Source organism: Ceratotherium simum, chromosome 30 (genome assembly GCF_057802395.1).
Source record: "Ceratotherium simum simum isolate JZ-2026a chromosome 30, ASM5780239v1, whole genome shotgun sequence".
NCBI lineage: Eukaryota > Metazoa > Chordata > Mammalia > Perissodactyla > Rhinocerotidae > Ceratotherium > Ceratotherium simum.
In genome coordinates this window covers 38,209,791-38,233,708 of record NC_141929.1, presented here as the reverse complement: position 1 = coordinate 38,233,708, position 23,918 = coordinate 38,209,791, and the positions used below count along the sequence as shown (strand labels likewise).

General features: G+C 50.1%; 2 protein-coding genes across 5 annotated transcripts in view; both read right to left on the bottom strand.

Annotated features, from left to right (window-relative positions):
* Positions 1 to 23,918, bottom strand: part of MYLK3 (myosin light chain kinase 3) — a 77,783-nt gene that overhangs the window by 26,648 nt on the left and 27,217 nt on the right. Inside the window, exons 1-3 of one of the 4 annotated variants that reach the window (XM_087420323.1) lie at positions 17,817 to 18,013; positions 5,227 to 5,317; positions 3,716 to 4,121 (exon numbers count right to left, since the gene is read on the bottom strand). In XM_087420323.1, coding sequence (XP_087276449.1) covers positions 3,716 to 4,121; positions 5,227 to 5,317; positions 17,817 to 17,903 — 584 coding nt within the window. In that variant the 5' untranslated portion in view covers positions 17,904 to 18,013. Of the gene's footprint in view, positions 1 to 3,715; positions 4,122 to 5,226; positions 5,318 to 11,258; positions 11,896 to 17,816; positions 18,014 to 23,918 lie in introns of those variants that run through there. The other 3 variants (XM_004443429.3, XM_087420322.1, XM_087420321.1) reach the window with 3 other exon arrangements.
* Positions 5,227 to 23,918, bottom strand: part of HDIP1 (HDAC and MIER1 interacting protein 1) — a 92,588-nt gene continuing 73,896 nt past the window's right edge. Inside the window, exon 5 of the transcript XR_015549172.1 lies at positions 5,227 to 5,317. The gene's annotated coding sequence lies outside the window, so the exon portion shown is untranslated. The remainder of the gene's footprint in view (positions 5,318 to 23,918) is intronic.

Sequence of the window (23,918 nt, the reverse complement as noted above, 5' to 3'; positions counted from 1 at the left end):
AATGCGCGCACTCTGCTGAGGCAGCCCGCGGTTCGCCAGTTTGGATCCCGGGCACGCACCAACGCACCACTTGTCAGGCCATGCTGTGGCGGTGTCCCATATAAAGTGGAGGAAGACCGGCACGGATGTTAGCCCACGGCCAGTCTTCCTCAGCAAAAAGAGGAGGATTGGCAGATGTTAGCTCAGGGCCGATATTCCTCACACACACAAAAAAACAAACAAAAAAAAACAAGCACTCTGGAGGCAAAACACACCTGGGTTCAAATGCCTGCTGCTGCCACTCCCAACCACGGCCTCTGGGCCTTAGTTTTCTTGTCTGTGAAACAGGCCGCTGAGGGTTGTTATGATAGCAAGAGTTAGCTTGTGGTTGGAACCAGCAGACTCCACTGCCTGCCCCTCTGGGTCCCTGCCCACCTCTGCCCAGACAGGACACCAGGGGAGAGGCCAGCTTCAGTAACGTATGGTGCCCTCCACTCTCTGTGTTCCACTGCAGAGCGTCCAGGGGAGGCTTGAAGCAACCTGCAGTGGACAAGGGTGGGCACAAGCCACCACGAGGCCCCTTGGAAACCTGCTTCCGCCCAGGAGGACTGTAGCCTGCAGGCAGGAGATCTGGGCCCTTCCCACCCTTCTCTGGCCTCAGTTTCCCTTTCAGTTAAATGAAGAGAAGAGTGCACCAAGTCAACCATCACACTGGAAGCTCCATGTCAGACGTATTTTATTAAAACCAGGCAATCACACATAAGAACCTGGACTTCCTGTTTTCTTGCACAAATAGAGCTGGCTTGCTGGGCCTGTGTGCCCGCATAGCTGAGGAGCAGCTCTCCCCTTCCCCACAGGCCCCTCTGCTCCCTGGGAATGCCGCTGGGCCCACTTCACCCATTTTCGTTACCCAGACCCTGCAGCATCGGGATTTGGGACCCCAGCTGGAGGTTGGGAAGGCCCTCTGAACCCTGTCATTCAGAGGGAAGGACCCTGACCTAGAAGCCATGACCCCCCAGGGTTCAGACTCTCCCTCTCAGAGTTGCCCCCACTCTGACTGCCTGTCACAACCCTAATGCCGGGGTCTGTGTGTGTTGGGGCAGGGGTGAGGGGGTGAGTGTCTGGTGTGGACTGAGTCTCAGGAAGGAGCCAGGCGGCCTCCATTCTGGTCTTAACTCTGCCACCGGGTCCTGTACGACTTTGACCAAGTCTAGCTGCAGCTCCCTCTTCTGACAGACAGCTACGGTAATCCCTTGCAGATGTGCTGGGAGTCGACTAAGAGAGGAAAGCACGAATGCAGGAGGCTTCCAAAGTGGTCCAGCCACTGTGGAAAACAGCATGGCCATTCCTCAAAAGTTTAAAAATAGAATTATCATATGATCCAGCAATCCCACTTCTGGGAATATATCCAAGAGAATTGAAAGCAGAGTCTCAAAGAGATATGTGTACATCCATGTTCACAATAGCCAAATGTGGAAGCAACCTAGCATCCATCAATGGATGGAGAAACAAAATGTGGCCTATACATACACTGAAATATGATTCAGCCTCAAGGAGGAAGGAATTCTGACATGTGCAACTACCTGGATGAACCTGAAGGACATTTTGCTGAGTGAAATAAGCCAGTCACAGAAAGAGTGATTCCACTTACATGAGGTACCTACAGTGTCAAATTCATAGAGACAGAAAGTAGAACGGTGGTTGCAAGGGTTTGGGGGGAGGGGGAAATGGGGGTTGTTGGGTACAGAGTTTCAGATTTGTAAGAGGCAAAGCTTCTGGAGAGTCGTGTCACAACAACATGAATATACTTAACACTACTGAACTGTACACTTAGAAATGGTTAGGATGGTAAATTTTATATTACATGTTTTTTACCACAAAAAAAAGTAAGGCCTTTGCCCCGCAGCTGAAGGCCAGGCCCCTCTCTGAGCCTCTGAGGGCAGCACTGCTCACAAGAGCGCCTGCCTCGGCAGCCTGCTCACACGTGCCCCTCAGGAGTGAGGGTGGCGTGGTGATCACAGGGTAGGATGGCAAGGGTGGCATCCAAGCCAAGCTCAGGCCTCATCTAGCCCGAGGGACGCGGGAAACTGCTAGAAGCCAGCTGCCGGAAGAGTACCCAGGTGGTCAGGTGGCCAGCTGAGAAGGCCAATGGTCACTGCTGTCCCCCTTGGTCTTCTCCCCTCGGGGGCACGGGATGACCCAAAGGCACTGCATGCATTCCCATGCCACCTTCAGGGCCCGGAGCTTTCCTGCGTCCCACACAGCACCCAGGGCAGGCTTCGCTAATCCACTGCCGACTCAGTCCCACCACGTCCAGTTAGGGCCTCGGGAGCCTCACACAGGCAGCCACTGCCAATCAGAGCCCACGCTTGAGTTCAAACCTATTTTCCTCAAAACATACCCATGTGCTAGCTGAGGAAGGGCAGGAAGGGATCCCCCTGAGCCCTGTGGCAGGGCTGGGTGCCTGAAGTTCAGCTCAGGGCTAACACCGACACAGAGACTTTTCTCCCTCACGCAGAACCCTTTTGGGGCCCCTAATGAGTTCACGGGAAGTTCAGCCCATCTCCCGATTCCACATTTAGAGCCTGGCCGCGATCCAGGTGTGCCTGCCAGGAACCCTCCCTCTGGCTGGGTAAGTCTCCAGGGGGCTCCCATTTCCTTCCAGAACAAAGGCAGGTAAAGGATCTGGGCTTCTCTGCCAGTCGCCACAGCACACACAGACACCAGCTCCCTTCCCTGAGCCAGGCCTCGGGGGGCTCGGTGACAGGTCAGAACAGCCAGGGCAGGTGCGGGAGGGCACCATGCCCCTTTGAGAGAAGCCCAGGAAGCCCTCTTAAGCGGGCTACCCTGGGGAATGAGATGCGCTGTCCCCCAGGGCTGGCGAGTACAAGCCTGGGGAGAGCTGGCAGTCAGCAGGTTCTGGCTCTTCATGCCCTGTGTCTGCTGAGAGTAGGTCCTGAGGCCATGTGTTAAGAGTTAGATCACAACCCCACCTCCAGGACTCCAAGCACAATCCTCCTGAAAGCTCCCCTGGATTGACTCAGCCCACACAGACTCCCACATCTGAGTGCCCATCCTTCTCTCCCCACCATAGCATTTAGGACTTAACTAAATGCTGACCTGGGAGAGCGGGATGCGCAGTGGTTAGGGACACAGATTCTGGAATCCAATAACGTGGGTTCAGATTCCAACTCTGTAGATCCCTAGCTGTGTGGCCCTGGGCACTCTAAGCCTGCTTCCTCACCAATAAAATAAGGACGCCAACCACAGCTGCCTCCTGCAGATGTGGTGAGAATAAAAGGAGATGATCCTGCGAAGTGCTCCACCAACGCCCGGCACGTGGGGGTGTCTGGTGAGCCCCAGCCTTTAGCTGTCATTACTGCTCTGAGAGCTGGGGACGCTCAGTCCTGCTCCACACTGGAGTCGCCTGGGGAGCTTGTAAAAACAACAATGCCTAAGCCTTGCTCCACACTGAATTAAGCAGAATCTCTGGGCATCGCTATTTAAAACTTCCTTCCAGGGGACTCTAATGGGGGCCAGGTGAGAGCCAGGGCTCCGGGCTCTCCGAGCAGAGCCTAGGCCTTCTCTGGCCTTCCCCTCAGGAGGCCAGCCCAGCGCTGTGCAGACAGTAGACATGCAACCTTTGCAGCTGGTTGCAGCTGGTCCCCCGCCATGTTCCCGTTGAGGGGCTGCAGCGAGTTCCTTCCCTCGCCCGGCCTGGAAGAGCATCCCTTACCTCGGATGCGCTTCTCCACCACCGTGAGCTGCCTTGGCCTTGGCTGAGGGCCCTGATGTCAGCCTCATGCCCCACTCTGAGGGCCGAGGGTCAGGCCTGATGGACGACGTTCCTCGTCCTGCACCTGGTGCAGCCTCCTGGCTGGCAGGGGCCTCAGTGACCTTGTCGAGTGCCGTGGACAATTCCAGGCCAGTCCCGGGGTTCTTGCTGGGCGCCCAGGGAGCGTTGGCTTCCCCCTCTGTGGGCAGCAGCAGGTGGCCAGAGGGCACCTGGGCTGGGCCAGGAACTCCATCTCCCTGCCCTGGTGGGGCCTCTGCCTGGGTCAGGAGGTCAGATCCCATCCCTGAAGTGTTGACGGCGGGCAGCCTCTCCACTGTCCCCTCTGGCAGGTCCACCTTCTGGCTCTCTACAGGAAATAGGCAGGAGAAAAATGTACTCCCCTTGGAAGAACCTTTCCCAAAGATATTGCAAAGAACATGCCGAAGGCCATTTAGTGTAGCATGTGTATAACAGCCAGACTGGACACAACCCAAACGACCTTCCGTAGGGAGCTTGGTTCATACAAGGAGTGCTGCATCAAAAAGCCATAAAAAAGGAGAATGAATATCAATATATGTGGATATGGAGTGATCTCGGAATACACTGTAAGTGAAAAAAAGCAAGGTGGAGAAAAATGCGTACAGTATGCTTCTGTTCATCTGAGGGAGGGTGTGTGTGTGTGCACGCATGTGCACACGCATATAATCACATATAATGTGGTCTAACGAGGCTGGATCTCAAAGGAAAGATAAAACAAAAGCTTTTTAAATGGTTACCTATCGGGGGCGGGGACGGCTGAAACAGGATGCAGGACACAAGGAAAGAAGCTGGACTTCTCTTCATATACTTTGTTTTGTCAATGTGACTTTGGAATCATGTAAATATTATGCAAAATTATAAAAGAAAATTAAACTTTAAAAAAGCCATCCAGGGGCCGGCCCAGTGGCACAAGCGGTTAAGTGCACACGCTCTGCTGCTGGCAGCCCGGGGTTCACTTGTTCAGATCCCGGGCGTGCACTGCGACACCGTTTGGCAAGCCATGCTGTGGTGGCATCCCATATAAAGTGGAGGAAGATGGGCATGGATGTTAGCCCAGGGCCAGTCTTCATCAGCAAAATAGAGGAGGATTGGCAGATGTTAGCACAGGGCTGATCTTCCTCACCAAAAATAAATAAATAAATAAATAAATAAGTAAATAAATAAATAAATAAGCCATCCATAAAAACTTAAAGCAAAGTGAAATGTCGAGGTGGCGGCACAGCCTACACAGAGAGGAACTGTTCTACGCGACTGTAAGACATCGCAGCTGACTGTTCAACTCTAGTGGTTATACACGAAGGACAAAAAGAATTGCAAAAAAAAGCAGCAGCTTCGACGGTTTTTCAGTAGTCACACTGTTGGTGGTGTTGACGTTTTTATTCTGAAACTGTCATGTGCGCAATGTAGGATACAGCAAATGGGGTCCCACTCACCTTCCCAAGGCCCCCTGATTTCAGCCTGCACGCCTCTGCTGCTCAGCCCGTGCTTTGGTTTTGCTCCTTTCTCTTCCACTCGCTCTTTGCTCTAAAAGAACAACCGTAAAAACTACCATCATGACCATCAACACCATCATCATCATCGTTCAGGCCACAAATGTCTGTTGAGCACCTACCATGTGCTTGAGACAGAAGTACTCAGGGTATTTCACGCAGTCTCCCAGTAACACTAGAGGGTAGACACTGCTATTGTCATTTTAGAGATAAGGTCACTGAGGCTTTTCCAAGGTCATAACTTAAAAAAGGAGAAGCCCAGATTCAAACCCAGAATCAAGTCCTTTCCAATACACCACCATATTGCCAGGGAGGGGCAGACCGAGCCCCTGACAGGGCAGTCGAAATAGGCTGGACCTCAAAGCACTTAGACCAGTGATGGAAAATAAATTTAATCTTGGAAGGCAACTCAGATCAATCGGTCATGACTACTAGAGTGTTGGCTTGGGTTGAACTCTGAAGTCAGATAAATCCAGGCTTAGGTGAGGAAAGAGTGCCACGATCAACTCATGATGCCTGCCTGGGAGCTGGGCGGGGGGCGTCCCACAGCCACCCCTTTCCAGTGCAGAGGGATAGCCAGGAGCACGGACACGTGGACTCTTGGGACAGACTCACTTGGTTCAAACCCCACCTTCACCACTTGGCCAAGATTCTTAAAATTTCTGCATCTCACTTTCCTCATCTGTGAAACAGGGAGAACAACATTATCTACTTGTAGAGTTAGTGGGAGGGTTGGGGGAGTTAACTTGTAGAACTTTCTGAGAAGTGTGCCCAGCACACGGTAAGTGCTCAATAGCGCTGGTGATTTTGTCCTGCCTGAGACAGAGAGCCGTCCGTGTTCAACGAGCTGATCGTGTAAGGACACTCAGAGCCCAGCCCAGAGAAGCTCTCAGCAGCTCTTCTTGAACTCTGCATGGGCCACACCACACCAGTGCCTGGCCTGCACGTGCTCTTACTCCTAAAATAGTCCAGAGCACTCAGTATTTCTAGATTGCTGGGTCCCCCTGGCTTCTGGGGGTGCTGAGCCTTTGACCTGTGAAGCCCCTAAGACTTCTCCTGGCACTGGTCACAGCAGCAGGTCTGGTCTCAGCCCAGAGCCGAAGGCCCCTGCAGCCCCTTGTCTTGCCTGGGCCACAGAGCCCCCTGGGAGTCCAGAAGCCAAAAGGAGTTCAAGACACATTTTGTTTGGCTTGCACAGCAATTTAAAATTTTTAATTTATCAACATTTTAAATCTAGGAGATTTTTACATTAAAATTTTAAGTTCCCTTTTAGGGTGACAGAATCTTTCTATATTTAAGATTGTGGTGGTGGTGATTTGGGTGTTACACATTCGTTGAACTGTATACTTCGACTGTGCATATTTTGTTGTGTATGTGCAGTTTATTGTATGTAAATTATACCTTAATAAAACTGATTAGAAAAAAATTCCAGGTTCCTAGCTTCTCTTGAAAAAATCTGAAGATCTGGCAACTCTAGGCCCACATGGCAAAAAGTGGCTGGAGCAGTTCCCTCTAACTGGGGCACCATAGCTCTCACCACTCTGGAATGTCTCCCTGACACTAAGGATGAGGGTTGGTTCTACTGTTTTTCCTATACTGCGCCCGCTTCTCTCAAACCCATTACCTGCTCATGCCTTTGGGATTCCACGACACCAAGCTTTGCCCTCTTAATGGTAACAGCACAACACAGGGGAACACCTAGCCCAGCGGCTGGCATGCAGTAAGCACTTAACAAATAAAAGCTGGCTGCTGTCATCATGACTATCACCAATATCATCACCGGGACCCGGACCCCGCTCAGCAGAGACCTCTCCCCTGGCCTCTTTCTGCAGACAGTGTCCTGCCAGCCGCATAGTGGCGGGGCTGGAAGCATGATCATGGCCTGCCTCCTTTTTCACCCCACGGGTAGAGAGGGACTCGAACAGACTGTCCTTTGGCAGACCTTGTTGGGCTCAGATTGTCCTCTCCCTCCCTCTGTCTTGGGTGTAGGCAGGCACACACACAGACACACACGCACACACACACGCACGCACACAACACATACAAAGCTGGTTTTGTCTTCAGGGCTCAACCTTCTGGTTCCTGCCTTGTCCGGCGCGCCCAGAGGAAGGAGGAGACCCCAAACACCATTCTAGAGGACTGATGTCTTCTGAACAGCTGGACCATGATTTGAGCTGAGCCTGAACTTGTCCTTCATGAGAGAGCACCTGGTTTCTAGTAATAAGCTAATTCATTATTACAACCACAGGAAGTGCCACCAGGCACTTCAGAAGACTCGAAGAGGACCTTCACAACGTCCTGGCATAATTTTCAAATATAACAGCCAGTGCTGGGATTTAATCAATTCCACAAATGATTACTATGCCCCTACTCTCTTAGGAAACACAAAGAGGGTCTCCAGAAAGTCTCCATAATGCACCATTTTCAGCACCAACAAGGTGTTAAACAGCTGGGGCTCTACTTAAGGGCCCATTCTTGGACACCTCCTGTGAGACCCATCCTCGCTGCAGTACACAGAGGGAAGTAGAAGCCTCATGGCATGCGCCAGTAAGGAGCTGACAGCCTGATTGGGAGACGAGATCCAAACCTATAGATGGTTGCTGAGATGTGTCTTAAACACAAGGACCAGAAGAGAGCTCAGCCACTTGCCACTGGAGCAGTACAGAAAAGAAATGTTCCAAGAACTCAGAAAACAGAAAGTTCTATGACTTCATCCTATCGAGAAATGCCTAAATGTCTGCAACATATATGACAGCACATTTCAGTAATATATGAAGAGCTTTACAAATCAGTAAAAAAAAAAAGGCAAAAAACTGAAATATGAAAGAGGGAAAAGCACATGAGCAGGCAGTTTACAGAAAAATATGAAAGGTTTTAAATCTGTGAAAGATGCTCAAACTTCTAGTAAAATAAATACAAATAAAAACTACAATGAGATATACCATTCTATCTACTCTTGGTTATGTTTGAAATTTTCCATAATAAAAAGTTTTGAATTTTTTTTATGAATTAAAAAAAAGAGTTAGCTTTAAGAGGCATATAACCAATTGCCTTATTTGAATCTTGACTCAAATGAAAAAAAAGCATAAGATGATCAGGGAAATTTGAACACTGACTTTGGTCATATTAAGTTACTGTTTAGGTATGATAATGGTATCGTGATTATGCTTTTTAAAAGAGCCTTTAAGGGCCAGCCTGGTGGCGTGGTGGTTAAGTTCGCGCACTCTGCTTTGGCGGCCCAGGGCTCGCGGGTTCAGATTCTGGGCACAGACCAAAGCACCACTCATCAAGCCGTACTGTGGCGGTGTCCCATATACAAAATAGAGAAGGATGGGCACAGATGTTAGCCCAGGGCCAATCTTCCTTGGCAAAAAGAGGAGGATTGGCAATGGATGTTAGCTCAGAGCCAGTCTTCCTCACAAAAAAAAAATAAAGGAGGCTTTATCTTTTAGATATAAATGTTGAAGTGTTTATGGAGGAAATGATCCAATGTCCCACATTTACTTCAACATAATCTGGAAAGAAGGAAGTGAGTGGGGGAATAGATGAAACAAAATTGGCCTCCAGTTACAGGCCCTTGGGGTTCATTATACCAATCTCTATTTTTAAAAATGTTGGAAAATTTTCATACTAAAATGTAAAAAAAGCCACATGCACAATAAGATCTCAGTTTTTATTCACCAGACAGGTGAAGAGGAGGAAGACTATCCTCTACCCACTCTGGGTCCTTTCTGGCTGGGGTACAAATTAAATTGACATGAGACCGAATAGCAGGAGAAAATCAAACAAAGCTTTATAACATGTATACATGGGAGAAACCAGAGAAACTGAGTTTCTTGACAAGATGGCAGAGGTTCTCACCTTAAATACTACCTTCAGCTAAAGACAAAGGAGGATGTTGGGGGTGGGGGGAGTCAGCAATGGGAGATTGCCAGAAAGGCACAGTACACAAGAGTATGCAGATTTAACTCCTTGCCTTGCGCACTAAGAGTTTCTAAAGATAAGGTCGTTCCCCCTTCTTCCTGGTACAGAGAGGGAGACACTTTTACAAATGGAGATTTCCCTTACAAATGTAAATTTCTCTTACAAAGGACAACTTCTACTTTTACTTGGAATGGGCTTAGCAAGGACCCTCCCAGTCTATCCATACCGAGAGTTAAATTCTTTTAAGCAGTTAGTGGGGGGGGGGGGCACGGCATGTCAAAGTTTCTTTCAGAGAAAATAATCAAGGTAAAGAGACATTTTGAGGTGGGCAATTCTGATCTCCCACACAGGCAAAGAATCAAAAAGTTGGATAGCATGCATTGTTACCAAAAGTGGAGGCAATAAGCATTCCCATACGTCATCAATAGGGGACTAAGTTAGAATAACTTCTTTGAAGGTCAGTTTTACAAATTTACCCTTTGGCTTAGCACTGCCACTTCTAGGAGTGCTTCATACAGATAAATTCACACTTCTACAGATACTTACTGCATCACTATCTATAATAGCTAAAAATGAGAAACAATATAAACAAACAATGATATGGGACTGATTAACAAATTGAGACACATCCCCCAAAAGGGAGAGCTCTACAAGTTTAAGAAACAAGAATGAGGAAGCTTTCTAGTTACAAATATGAGATAATGCCCAAAATGTATTAGGTAAAAAAAAAAAAAAAAAAATCAAAGCCAGAACAATGTGAATAACATTTGAGTGAAACAAAACAAAATGAAGAGGTGGTATATACGCCAATGTGCTGGTAGGTAAACAGACTTCATCTGGATGGTCTCACAGGACGCTGGGCCTGTGACTGCTCGGGGAGCAGGGTTGTCCTGGAGATGAGGAGACAGAGCAGGAGACGTGTGCTCTTTATACCACATGAATGGTTTTTGCCATGTGCATATATTAGATTAATTTTCCTTTTTAAAGCTGAGGTTGGTTGTAAGTGGCAAGAGCAGAAGGTCACATCTCTCACCGGGGAGGTGCAGAAGGCAGGGAGCTGGGGTGCAGGGGGCATGCTCTGGGAGAGGCTGCAGGGCAGGAAGGGGAAGGGGGCAACAGGGTGAGCCCTGGCCTGCTAGGGCTGGGGAGGGATGGCAAACTCCTGCAGCCCTGCTCCTGAAAGCCTCAGTAGCTGACAGAGTCAAGCCCAGACTCCTGTGGAACCCAGATTATCTCTCACCAGAGGCTGGTGGGTCGCTGCAGGGATCTGAAATGGTGGCTCCAGGCCGTCTAAGTGTTGCTAAGTGGCTGATCCTTAGCTGTTCCCAAACAGAGTGTTGCCTCCACACACCTCACACACACACACACACACATACACACACACACACAAAAAAACACCGCCACCCGAGCCAAACTTCCATTAGCCAGTGGGGGTGATTATGCAACCCTTGGGAACAGCCGCTCCCAGAAATGCCATACTCCGCCCCCAGGCTCCGGCTCCTGCCTGTGCTGTGTCCCCCTGGGTCACTGTCAACACTCATCCCCCCACAGGCAGCTGCACGCTCCGCCCACTCCAGGACAGAGCACAGGGTTGGGGACAGGAAGGGAGAAGGGTCTGGGTTCCTGAGCGGGGGCTCAGTCAGGGTACACTGATGCTCCCCACCTGTCTCCCACCCCAGGTGTGAAGGCACAGAAAGGAGCAGAAGAAGTCACCGGGATGTCCAAGGAAGGTCATGGTCCTCCTCCCCCTAATGGCCGGTTTATCCCCCACTTCTAAGTGCCCTGGACCTGCCCAAGGCCCCACAGACCTCGACAGGGCACCTCCTCTTCCTTTCCCTGGGAAGAGCAGCCAGTTAGTGTCCTGTCTGCAAATCTACCTATGACCTTTAAGGTTCTGTCTTTCCTTTTCCCCATCAACAGATCACGCAGGAGGCACAAGGAGACAACAGCCCCCCACCTCTCCTGAGACTAGCCACCTGGCCAGTTTCCCAGCCAGGGCCTCTGGGCCTCCCTTCCAGCCAGAAGGGCACGGCAGGGAAGCAAGAACCAACCTCCGCAGGGCCATCAGCGTGGCTTCCTTTCCTCCAGGGGATACTCCCTTGCATGATGAAATCCACCACCTTCGAGTTCTGGAACACGGCCCCCACCAGAGCTATGGCCTTGTCCACGGCCACCATCATCCTGAAGAGGGCTTCGAGTCTGGCGCCATGCTGGGCGGCATCCTGCCGCACGGCCCTCACCACCTCCAGGACCTCTGGCCATCCAGCCTGCACATCAGCTGGAGGAGTGTGGTCAGCTCCAGCCGGGCCCAGGACCCGGGAGGCCTCCAGCCGGTGCAGGCCTTGCTGCAGGTGGCCCATGCCTTGGTACATGCACTGCAGTTTCTCCGTGACGTCTTCTTGGAAATGCAAGAGTTTGTCAACCTTCTCGTTCAGCATGTTAAGCTTTTTGTCCACGGTAGTTAAGCAGGTCTTGCCCGACGCCGGCAGCCCCGGGGTCCCCAAACTCTCCTTGGAGGCTCCTGACATCCTGATGCAGGCTTGACAAGGGCAAGGAATCGGAAGAGCTACAGACCCCTGGTTTCACTTGGGCAGTGGTGTCTGCAAGCCCATTGTTCTTGGTAGCTAACAGCCTGGCCCTGCAGTGCCAACCCACACGGATCGCCCGGGTTGTTCAGGGAGCCCAGGGGACCGGCCTCTCTCTGAGCCTTTGCCTTTCTTATCTCCTACTCTGCTGTGGGCCATGAGTGACAGGCTGGGTTTGGCCCAGACCTTTCGCCTTGGGGCCCCTTTGACATCATGGCAACATTTAACATTCCTCTCTGAGAGGCTGCTGATGGATAATTATTTTAAGAATTTATCCAGGGCAGGCAGGAGTTCGGGTAGCTAAAACTAAAGGTTGGAAGAGGAGGGGTCCTTTAGGTAATGGACCTGAAAGCTGGCCTCTACAAGGCGCCTCCGGGATCCCAGGGCAGAGTAAGACCTTCAGAGGCTCAGAGCACCAAGGCGCAGACGGTGTCCTACCCGCCGCACACACATCTAATTCACAATAAAAAGCGAGACCAAATATAAATGTGAGGCCACTCTGGTTTTTGCCACGATGAAAATTTTGATGCTTCTGCAAATTAAAAACAAATTTTTGGTGCCCCTAGTTTGCTGATGCCCTGAACATGTATTTAGGCTGCCTGTGGGGTGAGTCTGCAGGTCTCTCCCTACACGGGGCCCTCAGTCACTCGTCACTTGTACCTAAAAATAGAAGTGAGGGACAACGGCCTAGGCAACACGCCAAGTGCCATCCGCAGGCTGTGTTCCTCGCAGGGCTTTCCGGGCACATCTGCCAGTGACCCCTGCTCCCCCAGCAACAGCTACGCAGGTGTCGGGCACTGAACCTCTAAACTGAAACAGATGCAGCAGGACCCTAGAGAGCAAGGGGGCCCCTGCTTCCTGTGGTTTCCAAACGTTTTAGCCTCAAAACCCTTGGTTCGAATGGAACTTTTACAGACGCATCAATAAATAAAGCCGACAAAAGGAGATGCTCAGGCTGACACTGAGGTGAGACGTGAGGGGCGCCAGAGAGGCCCAAGATGGCCAGGGAGCAGTTGAGTGACACCTTCTCCTTCCAGGCCCTCACAGAGAGAAAGCAAGGCCAGAGAGGGAACTTGTCCAAGGTCGCCCCGGCACACGGCCTCCTGAGGTCAGTTCAGCTGCAGCCAATGCTGGCACCAGGGAGGGAGATATTAGTGTCCTCCTAAGCTTCCCCCTTCTGAATATGAGCAATTATGAGAATAAACTTTGTCCTGGAAATCTGACACCTAAAAGCACCTTTAGGGGGCTGGCCTGGTGGTGTAGTGGTTAAGTTTGCCCACTCTGCTTCGGCGGCCCGGGATTCACAGGTTCAGATCCTGGGCGCTGACCTACACATCGCTTGTCAAGCCATGCTGTGGCGGCCTCCCATATAAAGAGAAGGAAGATGGGCACAGATGTTAGCTCAGCGCCAATCTTCCTCAGCAAAAAGAGGAGGATTGGCAACGGATGTTAGCTTAGGGCTAATCTTCCTCACCAAAAAATAAAAAATAAATAAATAGAAGCACCTTGAGATCATTTTGCTATTCTAAGCTACAGGTGACCCACAAACGCCGTGTGCTTGCTGTGCAAATGCAGCGTCACCACACACCCCCTCGCTACCCTCTCTCTATCGGGACAGCTGCCCTATGTAGCCCATGTAGAAACCCAGACCTTTTTCTGGGGAACACTGTCCTGGTGTTGTTGGCAGAATGCCCTGGAGCATGCTCAACAGAGCCCTGGTCTGTTCTATTCACTGTGATTTACAACAAACACACAAATTAACAAACTTTCCTGAAAAGGAAATTGGGAAAGACTGTTCTCCGGCCCCTCCAGGGAATTCACCATGCATCTCAGCAGGACTTCCTCTGCCACAGAGAAACCGGCATCGGACCAGGGATTCCTCCTTCCCCAGCTTCCCACTTAACACTTGCCTGTGGAACGAGGGCTCCCTGTGGCAGACTTGGGCAAGTGGCTGCCTAGAGAACTCTCTGGAAGTCTAACACTCAGCCCAACGTCTGTCTTTTATTAGGTGCGGAGAATATTTGTGGAATGAAGTCCCCACCAGTCTAAGGAGACAGACCCTGTCTCTGGGAGCGAGTTCCCACCAACGCACAGGCTGCTTCATTATGACTGCTGCTCGAGAGATCTCGGTAGCAACTTGCACCCAGGCAAGTTCCAGGTTAACAGAGCCAGAAAAGATATCCTGAAAGTCCAGACGCACCCAAAGCAAAGGAACAAAAGCCCCAGACAGATCTATATCAAAAGCTAATTATTTAAATTACAGAAGGATTTGCCCCAGGTCTCCCTTAAGCAACACGTGATTGCAAGGCAGCTGATTTACTAGAAATGTGGCTGCTTTGTCATCCACTGTTCCAGAACTACCTTGAAGCTCCCTGAGGCCAGAACAGTGCCTCTTAGGCTTGCCTCGACCCCCAGGCGCGCCAACGTGCCTGGTACATGTGAGCACTCAATACAACTGCGTGGAAGGAATGGACTAAGGAGACTCCAGCAGGAAGCAGTGGCTGGACTGACCACAGGGAGACTGGCAGCAGGAGGGGCAGCAGCTAGGGCTTCCCAGAACAATCAAATGAGCACAGGGCAGGAAACCCCGACAACTCCCAGAAGTAAGCTCTGGGCCGCTCTGGGAGAAAGCTCAGAAGATGCCAACAGGAGAAGTCGTTGAGGCTTCTCGGATGAAAAGGAGCAGCCAAGAGAACTAGCTTTGAATCCCTTTCATTTCTCAGCCTACAAGAGAAATGAGTTTATGAGCACATGGGTCCTCTGAGGGCCGATGTGTCGCTTCTCTCCAACTCATCCTGATGTACCGAGCACAGCAAGAGCCACAGGCAACTCTTTTTAAGCGAGGGCCCTTGCCCAGAGGATAGGGGCGGACTTCCAGCCCTCAAGTCAAGAGAATGCAAACCAGAGAAGAGGCAGCAGAGAGGATGGACACAGAGTAGCAAATCCAATGACACCTCATCTCTCCTGGGTGAGGACAGGGCAGCTGACTCACTCCTGGAAAAACACAGGCTGACTTATCATAGACTGGGGTCAGCGTGCACTGAACCCCCAGATTCTTCCCTGGTCTTTCTGGTGACAGCCAGTTTTCCCTGTAGAACCCCAGGGAGGCCTGTGGACCCCGAGACCCCAGGTGGAGTAGAGGGGAGCAGAAATGTAAGGCTGAGGAACCCATTCCAGAGCATTGGCTCTCCTCCTCCCCGATGTCTACACAGAATGGGCATGGCTAAGAGAGCCCCCCCCCCACCTTCCCTGGAGATCAGAGGTCTGTTTCTGGAGAAACTCAATGGTTCACAATACAAGAGTTCTATGTAGGGGTTTTGGGGGTCCCTTGGGAGCTCCCATCTGGTCATCCTCAACAAAGCCAAGCAGTCAACAAGCCTCAACCACCCACCCAGTCTTTTTGTGCCTTATTCTGAAGTATGCAGAGATAAAAAAGGATCACCAGGTATTCAAAGAAAGCACCCAAGATGAAAAGGGGAGCCCAAGACAAATAAACAGAAACATAATTGTGGAGGAAACAGGGAAAACAAGAAATAGAAGAAAGTTTTAAAAAGCCTCTTGGGGCCAACCCAGTGGCTAGTGGTTAAGTTTGCATGCTCCGCTTCGGCGGCCCGGGGTTCGCAGGTTCAGACCCTGGGTGTGGACCTACACACCACTCATCAAGCCATGCTGTGGCAGGCATCCTACATATAAAGTCCAGGAAGATGGGCATGGATGTTAGCCTAGGGCCAACTTTCTTCAGCAAAAAGAGGAGGATTGGCAACAGATGTTAGCCCAGAGATAATCTTCCTCAGCAAAGGAAAAAAAAAGTTCTCATTAACAGCCACAGAAAAGTGTGAAAGGCTATTCCATTTATTAAAAAAGAAGAGGGTGTTATGGAAAAGGAACAAGCATAGAATAAAAGAGGTTTTGAAATTAAAAATATGAATGTTAAAAATTTTAAATCCAATATAGGGATTACAAAATAAAGATGATATCACAGAACATAGAACTAAAAGATGAAGACACGTACCTTAGGAGAGAAAACATAAGAAACTCAGACAATGGATCCAGCTGGTCCCACATCTAATTAACTGGAGTTTCAGGAAGAGAAATGAAAGAAAGAGGGAAGGAATTTATCAAAGAAATACTACAGTCATTATGCAATTTTAGAACAAAGGGATAAAGAGAAGATGATCAAAGCTCCCCAAAATGTAAACAGAAAAAGAAATCACATATCAAAGAACTGGAATCAGAATGACTTCAGACTTCTTATCCTAAAAACCACTGCAGGCAGGAAGACAGGGTGGACATAAAACTCTAGATTGGAAAGCATGTCCCCTTAGAATTTTGAAGACATGGCACCATTATCAGAGGACAGAATGAAGAGTTTTAAGACTTGCAAACATGTAAAAAATGTATGCCTGTCTAAGGAAGCTGCTTTGAGGATATGGTCCAGCAAAATGAGGGACTAAACAAATGAAAAACGGAGCTCCAGGAAACGACAGCTTCAGCCAGGGCCCAAAGTTGACGCAGGAGGAGGGAGAGTCCCCAAAAGGGAGGATTCCAGGGGGAAAGCAGTACACAACATAATCCAATTAAAGACGCAGTAAAATGTTCAGAGCGTGGGGCCTGGTGTCTGACCCTCTGGATTTATCCTGCCTCTGCCAGTGATTAGGCAGAACCGTGGCCGGTTTATTGAACGTCTCTGTGTCTGCACTGCCTGGGCTGTAACATAAGAGGAACACTGTGCCCTCTCCATGGAGCTGGGGTGCGGGGGGTGGGGGGTGGCCTGAGAGTGCTTGCGAGACACTTGGTACAGTGCTGGGCGCACGGTAAGCACTCAGATGTTAGCTACTGGGATGATGCTGGCAGACAGGGCAAGAGGGGAACAAAAGGAATTCGAGACTCCAAGAAATTCAAGGTTCTTACAGGAAAGGGGGAGATTAAAGTACATAACTGATTTTGCAGTAAATGACGTTTACAGCCATAATAAGGTAAACACTTTATTAAGTTAAGACAGTGAACTATTTATTGTGGGGGGTGGAGTGGGGAGAGGGAGAGAGCTGAATCTGTACTCCTCGTGCAAAATTGAGGAGGAAGAGGGTGAGGCAGACACCAGAAGAACCGCTGAAGGAGTTCAGTGTGTTTGCCGCTGAGCAGCAGGACGGGAAGCAGGTTTGCAGAGCTCAAGGGCACAACATCTGAGGGGAGGCCAGTGTACTGGACACTTTGTAGGTTTGTGTATTTATAACAAGTGTTGCAGCACGCGGCAGTGAAGGGCCCTGTTCTAAGAGAGTCAAATATCAGGACAATTTTCTGAGATGGAGGCTACGTGTCTTGAGGAAGGGTGCACTTCTCTACATCACACAAAGGTGCTGTCTGGGCCAGCTACATCCCGGGGACTGACTTCACCTCCCTGAGCACAGCTTTCCCGTCTGCAAAGGGGCTCACAGTGCAATAAGCACAGGGCCGCTCAAGTGTTCACGTAAGTAAAACACTTAGCACAGCTCCTGGCACATGGTAGGTACAAGAAAACAGTGGAGATTAGAACTCACCACCCCTCCCCGCCCACCCACCCGACGGTCAGCCACAGAACGGCAGGGTGCTCAGTCACCCCACCGCGGGGTGGACGCAGGAGGGAGAGGTGGCATCTCCCCAATCCTAGACGAGCTTCCCAGGCAGCCAGCCTCGCCAGGGACACCTCCCCTGCGTGCACTCAGAAAGCGCAATCCGTCCTCCATTAAGCCGAGCTTACTCAGGAAAGGAAACCAGACATGAAACAGGACTCAGAAAGCCCCACAGGGTTCAAGGCGGACAACCTCGGGGCTAGCTGCCACTGGGCCCCGTCTGCCCACCACATCCTGCATTGGTTAGGAAAGGCCCAAGCTGACCACCCCCAACCAAAGCTTCCTCCTGAGTTTCTTGGTCCAGGAGGACCTAGCTCTGTGGAACAATTGTCAGCGAGGCTCCCTCAGTCCCATGACCCTGACAATTGTTCTTCAGGCTCATACTTCAAAGCAGACCTCCCGGAGCCGCCCTTACCAAACATATCTGGGTGTAACCCGACGCCCGCTGCTGGCCTCTGGCGCTAGGACCGCGAAGAGCTGGAGCGGGGCACAGAGTCCCCATCCTGGGGCCGTGGCGGCTGTGCCAACTCAGTGTTTACTCCGCCTGGAGATGCCCAACTGCCCGGGGTGCTAAGAATGAGGTGGGCTGGCCGACCAGGATGATTTCTGTAGGACTCAGGCGGCGATAAGCCTGGCATTTCCGCTTATCTCTGACCCTGCCCCAGGCCCCAGAGGCATCCAGAGGCTTCACTTGGTTATCTGCTTTGCTGGGCGGTATCTGCCTCCCCGGGGCCCTACTTCCTGCATCACTTAGCGGAGTGTCCAGTTGTGTAACAAACACCGTGTGGTCCAAGGAGGGGGAAAGAAGGGAGGGAGTCCTAGGGCAGAGCTGACCTGGGTTCAAATCCCAGAATCCCGGCGCAGACCCAGGGGATGAGCTGGGAACCTTCCCTTCAGGCAGCCCTCCAGGAAGAGGAAAGCCCGGATCAGCAGCAGAATGGGTTGGCAGCCTCGCTTCTCGTCAATGGGGCTGCTTGCACCCTGGCTGGGAGCCTAGTTGGTTATCTCCAGGCTGGGAGGGTCCAGCTCTCGCCTCTCCAAGTAAAACTACTCAGGAAGCAACGAAGACACACAGAGCCCCCAAAGACTGGGGTATACTGCAGTGAGGGAGGAGGCCACGACCCGCGGCTCCTGCCTGATGAGAGGCCAGCTACAGCTCAGCTCCTCCCTCAGCGAGGCGCCCTGGCCAGGTCTCCCCGAGTGCCCCGGAGGAGGCCAAGCTGCCACACACTGGCACGCATACACAGACAGACAGACAGACAGACATACACCCACATCACTTCAGGACCCCGATCACCTGGCCTGGCTGACAGGAATCAGAGAAGGTGCTGCAGCTTTGATATTAGCTCACTTTTCTGAGCCGGACCATGGGCAGACCCTGTGCTAAGCGCTTTAGCTGTAATATATTATTTCAACCCCTTGATTGTCCTAACACTCGTGAGCTCGGAACTCTGCTTGTACCATGGGAAACTGAGAAAGTCTGGGCGGGAGCAAGGTTAAGACCTGGGAACAACAGAGAAAGTGGGATAGTCACTAACTGCTAGCCGCAAAGGATGTGGGCGGGATGGAGCAAAATTGTATGATATACCCGTGTTTCCAGCCCTCCCGTATCTGATAAAAAGAATTCTGTCTTCATCTGCTCAAATTCTCTCCCCTTAGTCTAGCCCCACCCTCTGAGGAGAGCCTGGGCTTAGGACCTTTTGGTGTCAAACCTGAAGAACGAGTGGGAGGTGGGACCTGAGGTCTGGAGGACAGGATTTGGCTGAGCTGGGTAGCAAAGCGCCAAGAGTGGGGAAGGAAATGGGGGGAGAAAGACTGGGGGGAGCGGGGTCTGGGGTTGGGGTGTGGCAGGCCTGGGGCAGCCCCATGGTGGGAGAGAATGGGTGAGGAAAGAGGAGGGTTTGGAAAACTGTCTGCTGCAGGACATCAGTGGTCATCGGGAATCATAAGTAAGAATAGCATAGTGCTTGGCTTCTGTGGCCCCAAGTCTTGGGAGAAGCTCAGTCACGTGGTGTCAACTAATTCAGGGTGTAAGAGGGAATCAAAGAAATCAAAAAAAATTTGGCAAAGAGGGAGAACTTCTTGGAGGAAACAGGACTTGAGCTGAGCCTTGAAGGATGGGTGAGATTTGGGGAGGCCAAGCAAAGGGCAGTTCTAGTAAGGACACAGAGGGAACAAAGCAGGTGGGAGAGATAGTGCAGACGGGCCTCAGGCAGGAGGTGTCAACGGAGGCCCAAGTGATTCAGCAGGCGGGATCCTTAAGAGAGTGGACCAGGAAAATCAGGCAGAGACGCAAAGCAGCAAGACACAGGGACAACAATCTGTGGAATGTGTTTAGGTGGGAAATAACATGATAAAATTAGTGCTTAAGAATGGATGGAACGATTACCGGGGGCGGGGGGGGGGGGGGAGCGGGGACTGACTCCAAGGGGACACAAAGCCACTTCTGGGATGTCGGAGATGTTTTATATCCTCGGGGGTAGTCTCGCTGGTGTATGTACACATGCATACAGGTCTGCTGTACTCAGTTCAACAGGCTGGAAGCTTTGTGCGGGTACTGCATGTAAGTCATGCCTTAATCAAGTTCTGTTTCATGAAAAAAGGTGGGGGGTGGGGGGAGGCGGCATGGACCTGACAGCAGGCTGCAAATGGATTGGGAGGGCACAGGACCATCATCCACACAGAAGCTAAACTCAGCAAGTGTTTCCCAGTTCTGGGATGCATGCTGTTGCCAAAGCACAGGAGTGCTAAGGAAGTGGAGTGACATCTGAGAGAAGAGTCTTTGAAAGTTCTTTTGCAAGTGCTGACTGAAAATCTGAGGCCCTCGCTGCACCACTCCACACGCCCGCAGCAGAAGCGGGACCCTTCCCACTGCGGGCCAGAGACTCGAAGGGTCTACGGCATTCCTCCCAGACAAGAGGGGAGGACTTCACCCCAAAGGCAGATCGAAAAACAGCAAGTACGTACATCAGAACCCCATTTCTGTTTAAAATATACATATATGCCAGTATGGTTAATTCTGCATGAGAGAATTGCCAATGATCTTTATTTTCTGTATTTCATTTATATCACTTTTCTAATTTTTTAAAATGTGTGTTATTTGTGTTATTAAACAAGTTTGTTTTTCTATAATAGTTACCATTACCTGGACCCACAGGAATTAGATTCTAGACATAAAATATGTCCCAGAGAGAGGTTTAATTAACAAAGAACAGAGCGATAGACTCCCTCAGGACCTCAGCTGACAGAACATAACCTTTAATAACCTTACAGGCAGGGCTGAGGTCAACTGCTTAGCCTTCAATGAACAGAACACACGTACACACCACAGACTCAGAGGACTCCTCAGAAATAGCAAACCCGAGGGCAAAAGAGCAGTGATTCTTTTTCACGCTTTGTTTGTTAACTAGATTTCCGCCACCTTCCAACTGGGGAACAAATGCTGCAGATTCCACGTGCAGCTCACAAACTGCAGGGTAGAACTAATGTGGGAATGTTTTGGAGCAAAGTTGGCAAACATTTGGGAACAATCCCCAAATTCTCTATGCATTCCCAAATGATTTAAGCATCTGTAACTATGACTAAAGACAGCAGAGTTTGAAAACAGTTCTGAAGTCTGAATTACACATGCAATTCCCCCAAACCCGCACAAAACCAAAGACAAATCCATGCACCTACAACTTTGTTTTTACTGTTGTTTGTTTTTGATCGGACTCTCAAAGTGTTCTCTGGAGGGTCTACATGCCCCTAGTGCACCTACTGAAAACACACACACAGAGTAAGTTTGTTATTTCACTTACATACCACCTTCCATCCATGGATCCCAAGAAGTCAGTCAGAATGTTGTTTTCATAAGTCCCCAGTGAGATGCGTAAATACTTTTACCTCCATCTTATATGCAGATAAACTTAAACATGGGGACAGCTATGTGGCTTGTCAGTGGTTATAACCCAAGACAAAATCCGTGCAAGCTGCCCTCTGGTCTCCCTTCCTCCTTTCCTCTGCTGACTGTCCCTTTGAGCTTTCTCGTTGGCCCGGTTTAAATCACACACGCAGACCAATGTTTCCCTGGTGATGGAGGTGGCATTCTATTTCCTGCCCTGAATCTGGCCTGGGGCCCCGGCTGCACTGCATTTAGCCACAAGTGCATCAGCCGTGCGTGAGTAGGGGCAGCTTGGCTCCTTGGAGACCTAAGTGGCGTGTGTCAGCTGGCCCCAGCTCACGGAGAGCCACTGCAGGCTACGCTGCTAACTCCTCCATCACTAGCCCAGAGCAACCCCCAGTGAAGGTGATGACGTCTCTTGGAGCTGGGTGAACAAATGGGAACAGCTCAAAGGCCAACTCCCTGGCCCCATTCCAGTCTAGCCCTCAGGGAGAAATATCCTTAGAGGTCGGGGACCCAGGTCTCTGCTCATTTCTATGGACAATACAGCAAAGTGTGACGGTCACTGATTACATTCCTGACAAGCAACTGAATTTACACTTTCGATTCCTAGTTGCCGTGTTTATTTTTATTTACTTATTTTAATGTAACAATCTTTATTGAAAGTGTTTATTTTTCATTAATTAATGCGTCCCGGAAGGACCAATCAGAATCAGAGCCAGAAAAATAAGCAAGTCACTGAGACGTCCACCAGGTAACCAGAGTCACCACCTGAAAGGTGTTTCTCTGACGGCTGCCGTCACTCTCAGAAATGGGGGTGGAAACGTTTCTGTGAACTCTGCCATTTGGTCAGTGAATGCAGTGTAGTGTCACTTTTAATTGATTTCAATGTCTCTGCCTCTAAGATGCCTTGTCAACCTTATTGGGTGGTCACATGCATCCTGTGAAGCAGAGGTGAGGCCGCGAGCCCTTCCTTCCCATGTGTTCCCACAACTCCCCAGACACATTCCCGTCGGAGCCCGTTAGTAACAATAACACCCAGTCTCTGTTGAGCACTGACCCTGCGCCAGGCACCCTGCCCACATTTTACATTCATTAGTTTTCTTTAATTCTAGGTGTGTACCATTAATATCTTCATTTTACAGATAAGGAAACTGAGGCCGAGAGAGGTCACAAAGTCACTGTATTAGTTTCCTATAGTTATTTTAACAAATTACCACTAACCGAGCAGCGTAAAAGAACAGAAATCTGTTTTCTTACAGTTCTAGAGACTAGTATCACTGGGCCAAACCCAGGTGCCAGCAGGGTCGAGCTTCCTCTGAAGGCTCGAGGGAAAATCCGTTTCCTGCCTCTTCCAGCTTCTGGCAACTGCTGGTATTTCTTGGTTGGTGGCCACATTGCTGCGATCTCTGCCCCCACGATCATACCGCCTTATCAGCTCTTCTCTGTGCGTCAGACCTCCCTCTGCCTCCTTCTGATGACGATATATGTGACTGCATTTAGGGCTCACCTGGATAATCCAGGCTAATCTTCCCGTCTCAAGGTCCTTAATCACATATGCAAAGTCCTTTTTGGCATATAAAGTAAAATTCACAGGTTCCAGGGATTAGGATGTGAATATTTTTTGGAGGGCTACTATCTAGCCTACCATAGTCACTCATCTACTAAGTAGTGCCTTCAGGCTTCTCTTCTCATGTGTCATGAGCATTCACTGGCTAAGCGGCAAATGTGTAGCATAGTAGTTAAGAGGTCAGGCTTTGCTGCTAAAATGACCTGGATTTGAAGCCTAGCTCTATCACTTGCTTACTGTGTGACTTTAGCAAGTAACTCAACCTCTCTGAGCCTAATGCATGGGATTGTTTTGAGGATTGAGATAATGAATGTGAAATGCATACAACAGTGCCTGCATGTAGTAGTTTAGTGCTCAGTGAATGGTAGCTGTTGTCCTTTTTGTTAAAAGCAGAGTATAAACTGGAGTTCTGACCTGACCTTGCAGAGGGAGGGCGGTAAGCAACCAGGCTTCTGCAGATGAAGAAATGTGAAAACGGGGAGAAAAGTCATTCTGCCACAGAGCCAAGGAAAGGCAAAACTAACCAAGCATAGTAGAGCTCTCAACACCTGTTGAGCCAGCCCTGATGGCCTAGGGGTTAAAGTTCAGCGTGCTCCCCTTTGGCAGCCTGGGTTCAGTTTCCGGGCGCGGGACCACACCACTCATCCGTCAGTAGCCAAGGTGTGGTGGCAGCTCACCTAGGAGGACTTACAACTAGAATATACAACTAATACTGGGGCTTTGGAGAGTGAAAAAAAAAAAAAAGAGGAAGATTGGCAACACATGTTAGCTCAGGGCGACTCTTTCCCAGCAAAAAAAAAAGAACCTTTTGGCATGGAACAACATAAAGACCTGCCAGAACTGGCCATGCAAAGGATTTCTGCTCTTCAAAAGTGGAGAATGTGACCTTTTTCCATGTCGGATATGGATCTGGGTCCCCAAAATGTGTATTTTTGTCCATAAATATTCCTATACATGGTTATACATAGGATTCATCTGGAAGTTACTGTGATGGTCTGCTTGAGGTTAAACGGATTCAGGTTCTATAACAAAAAGAATAAATCAAGAGCTTAGAGCATGGAGAA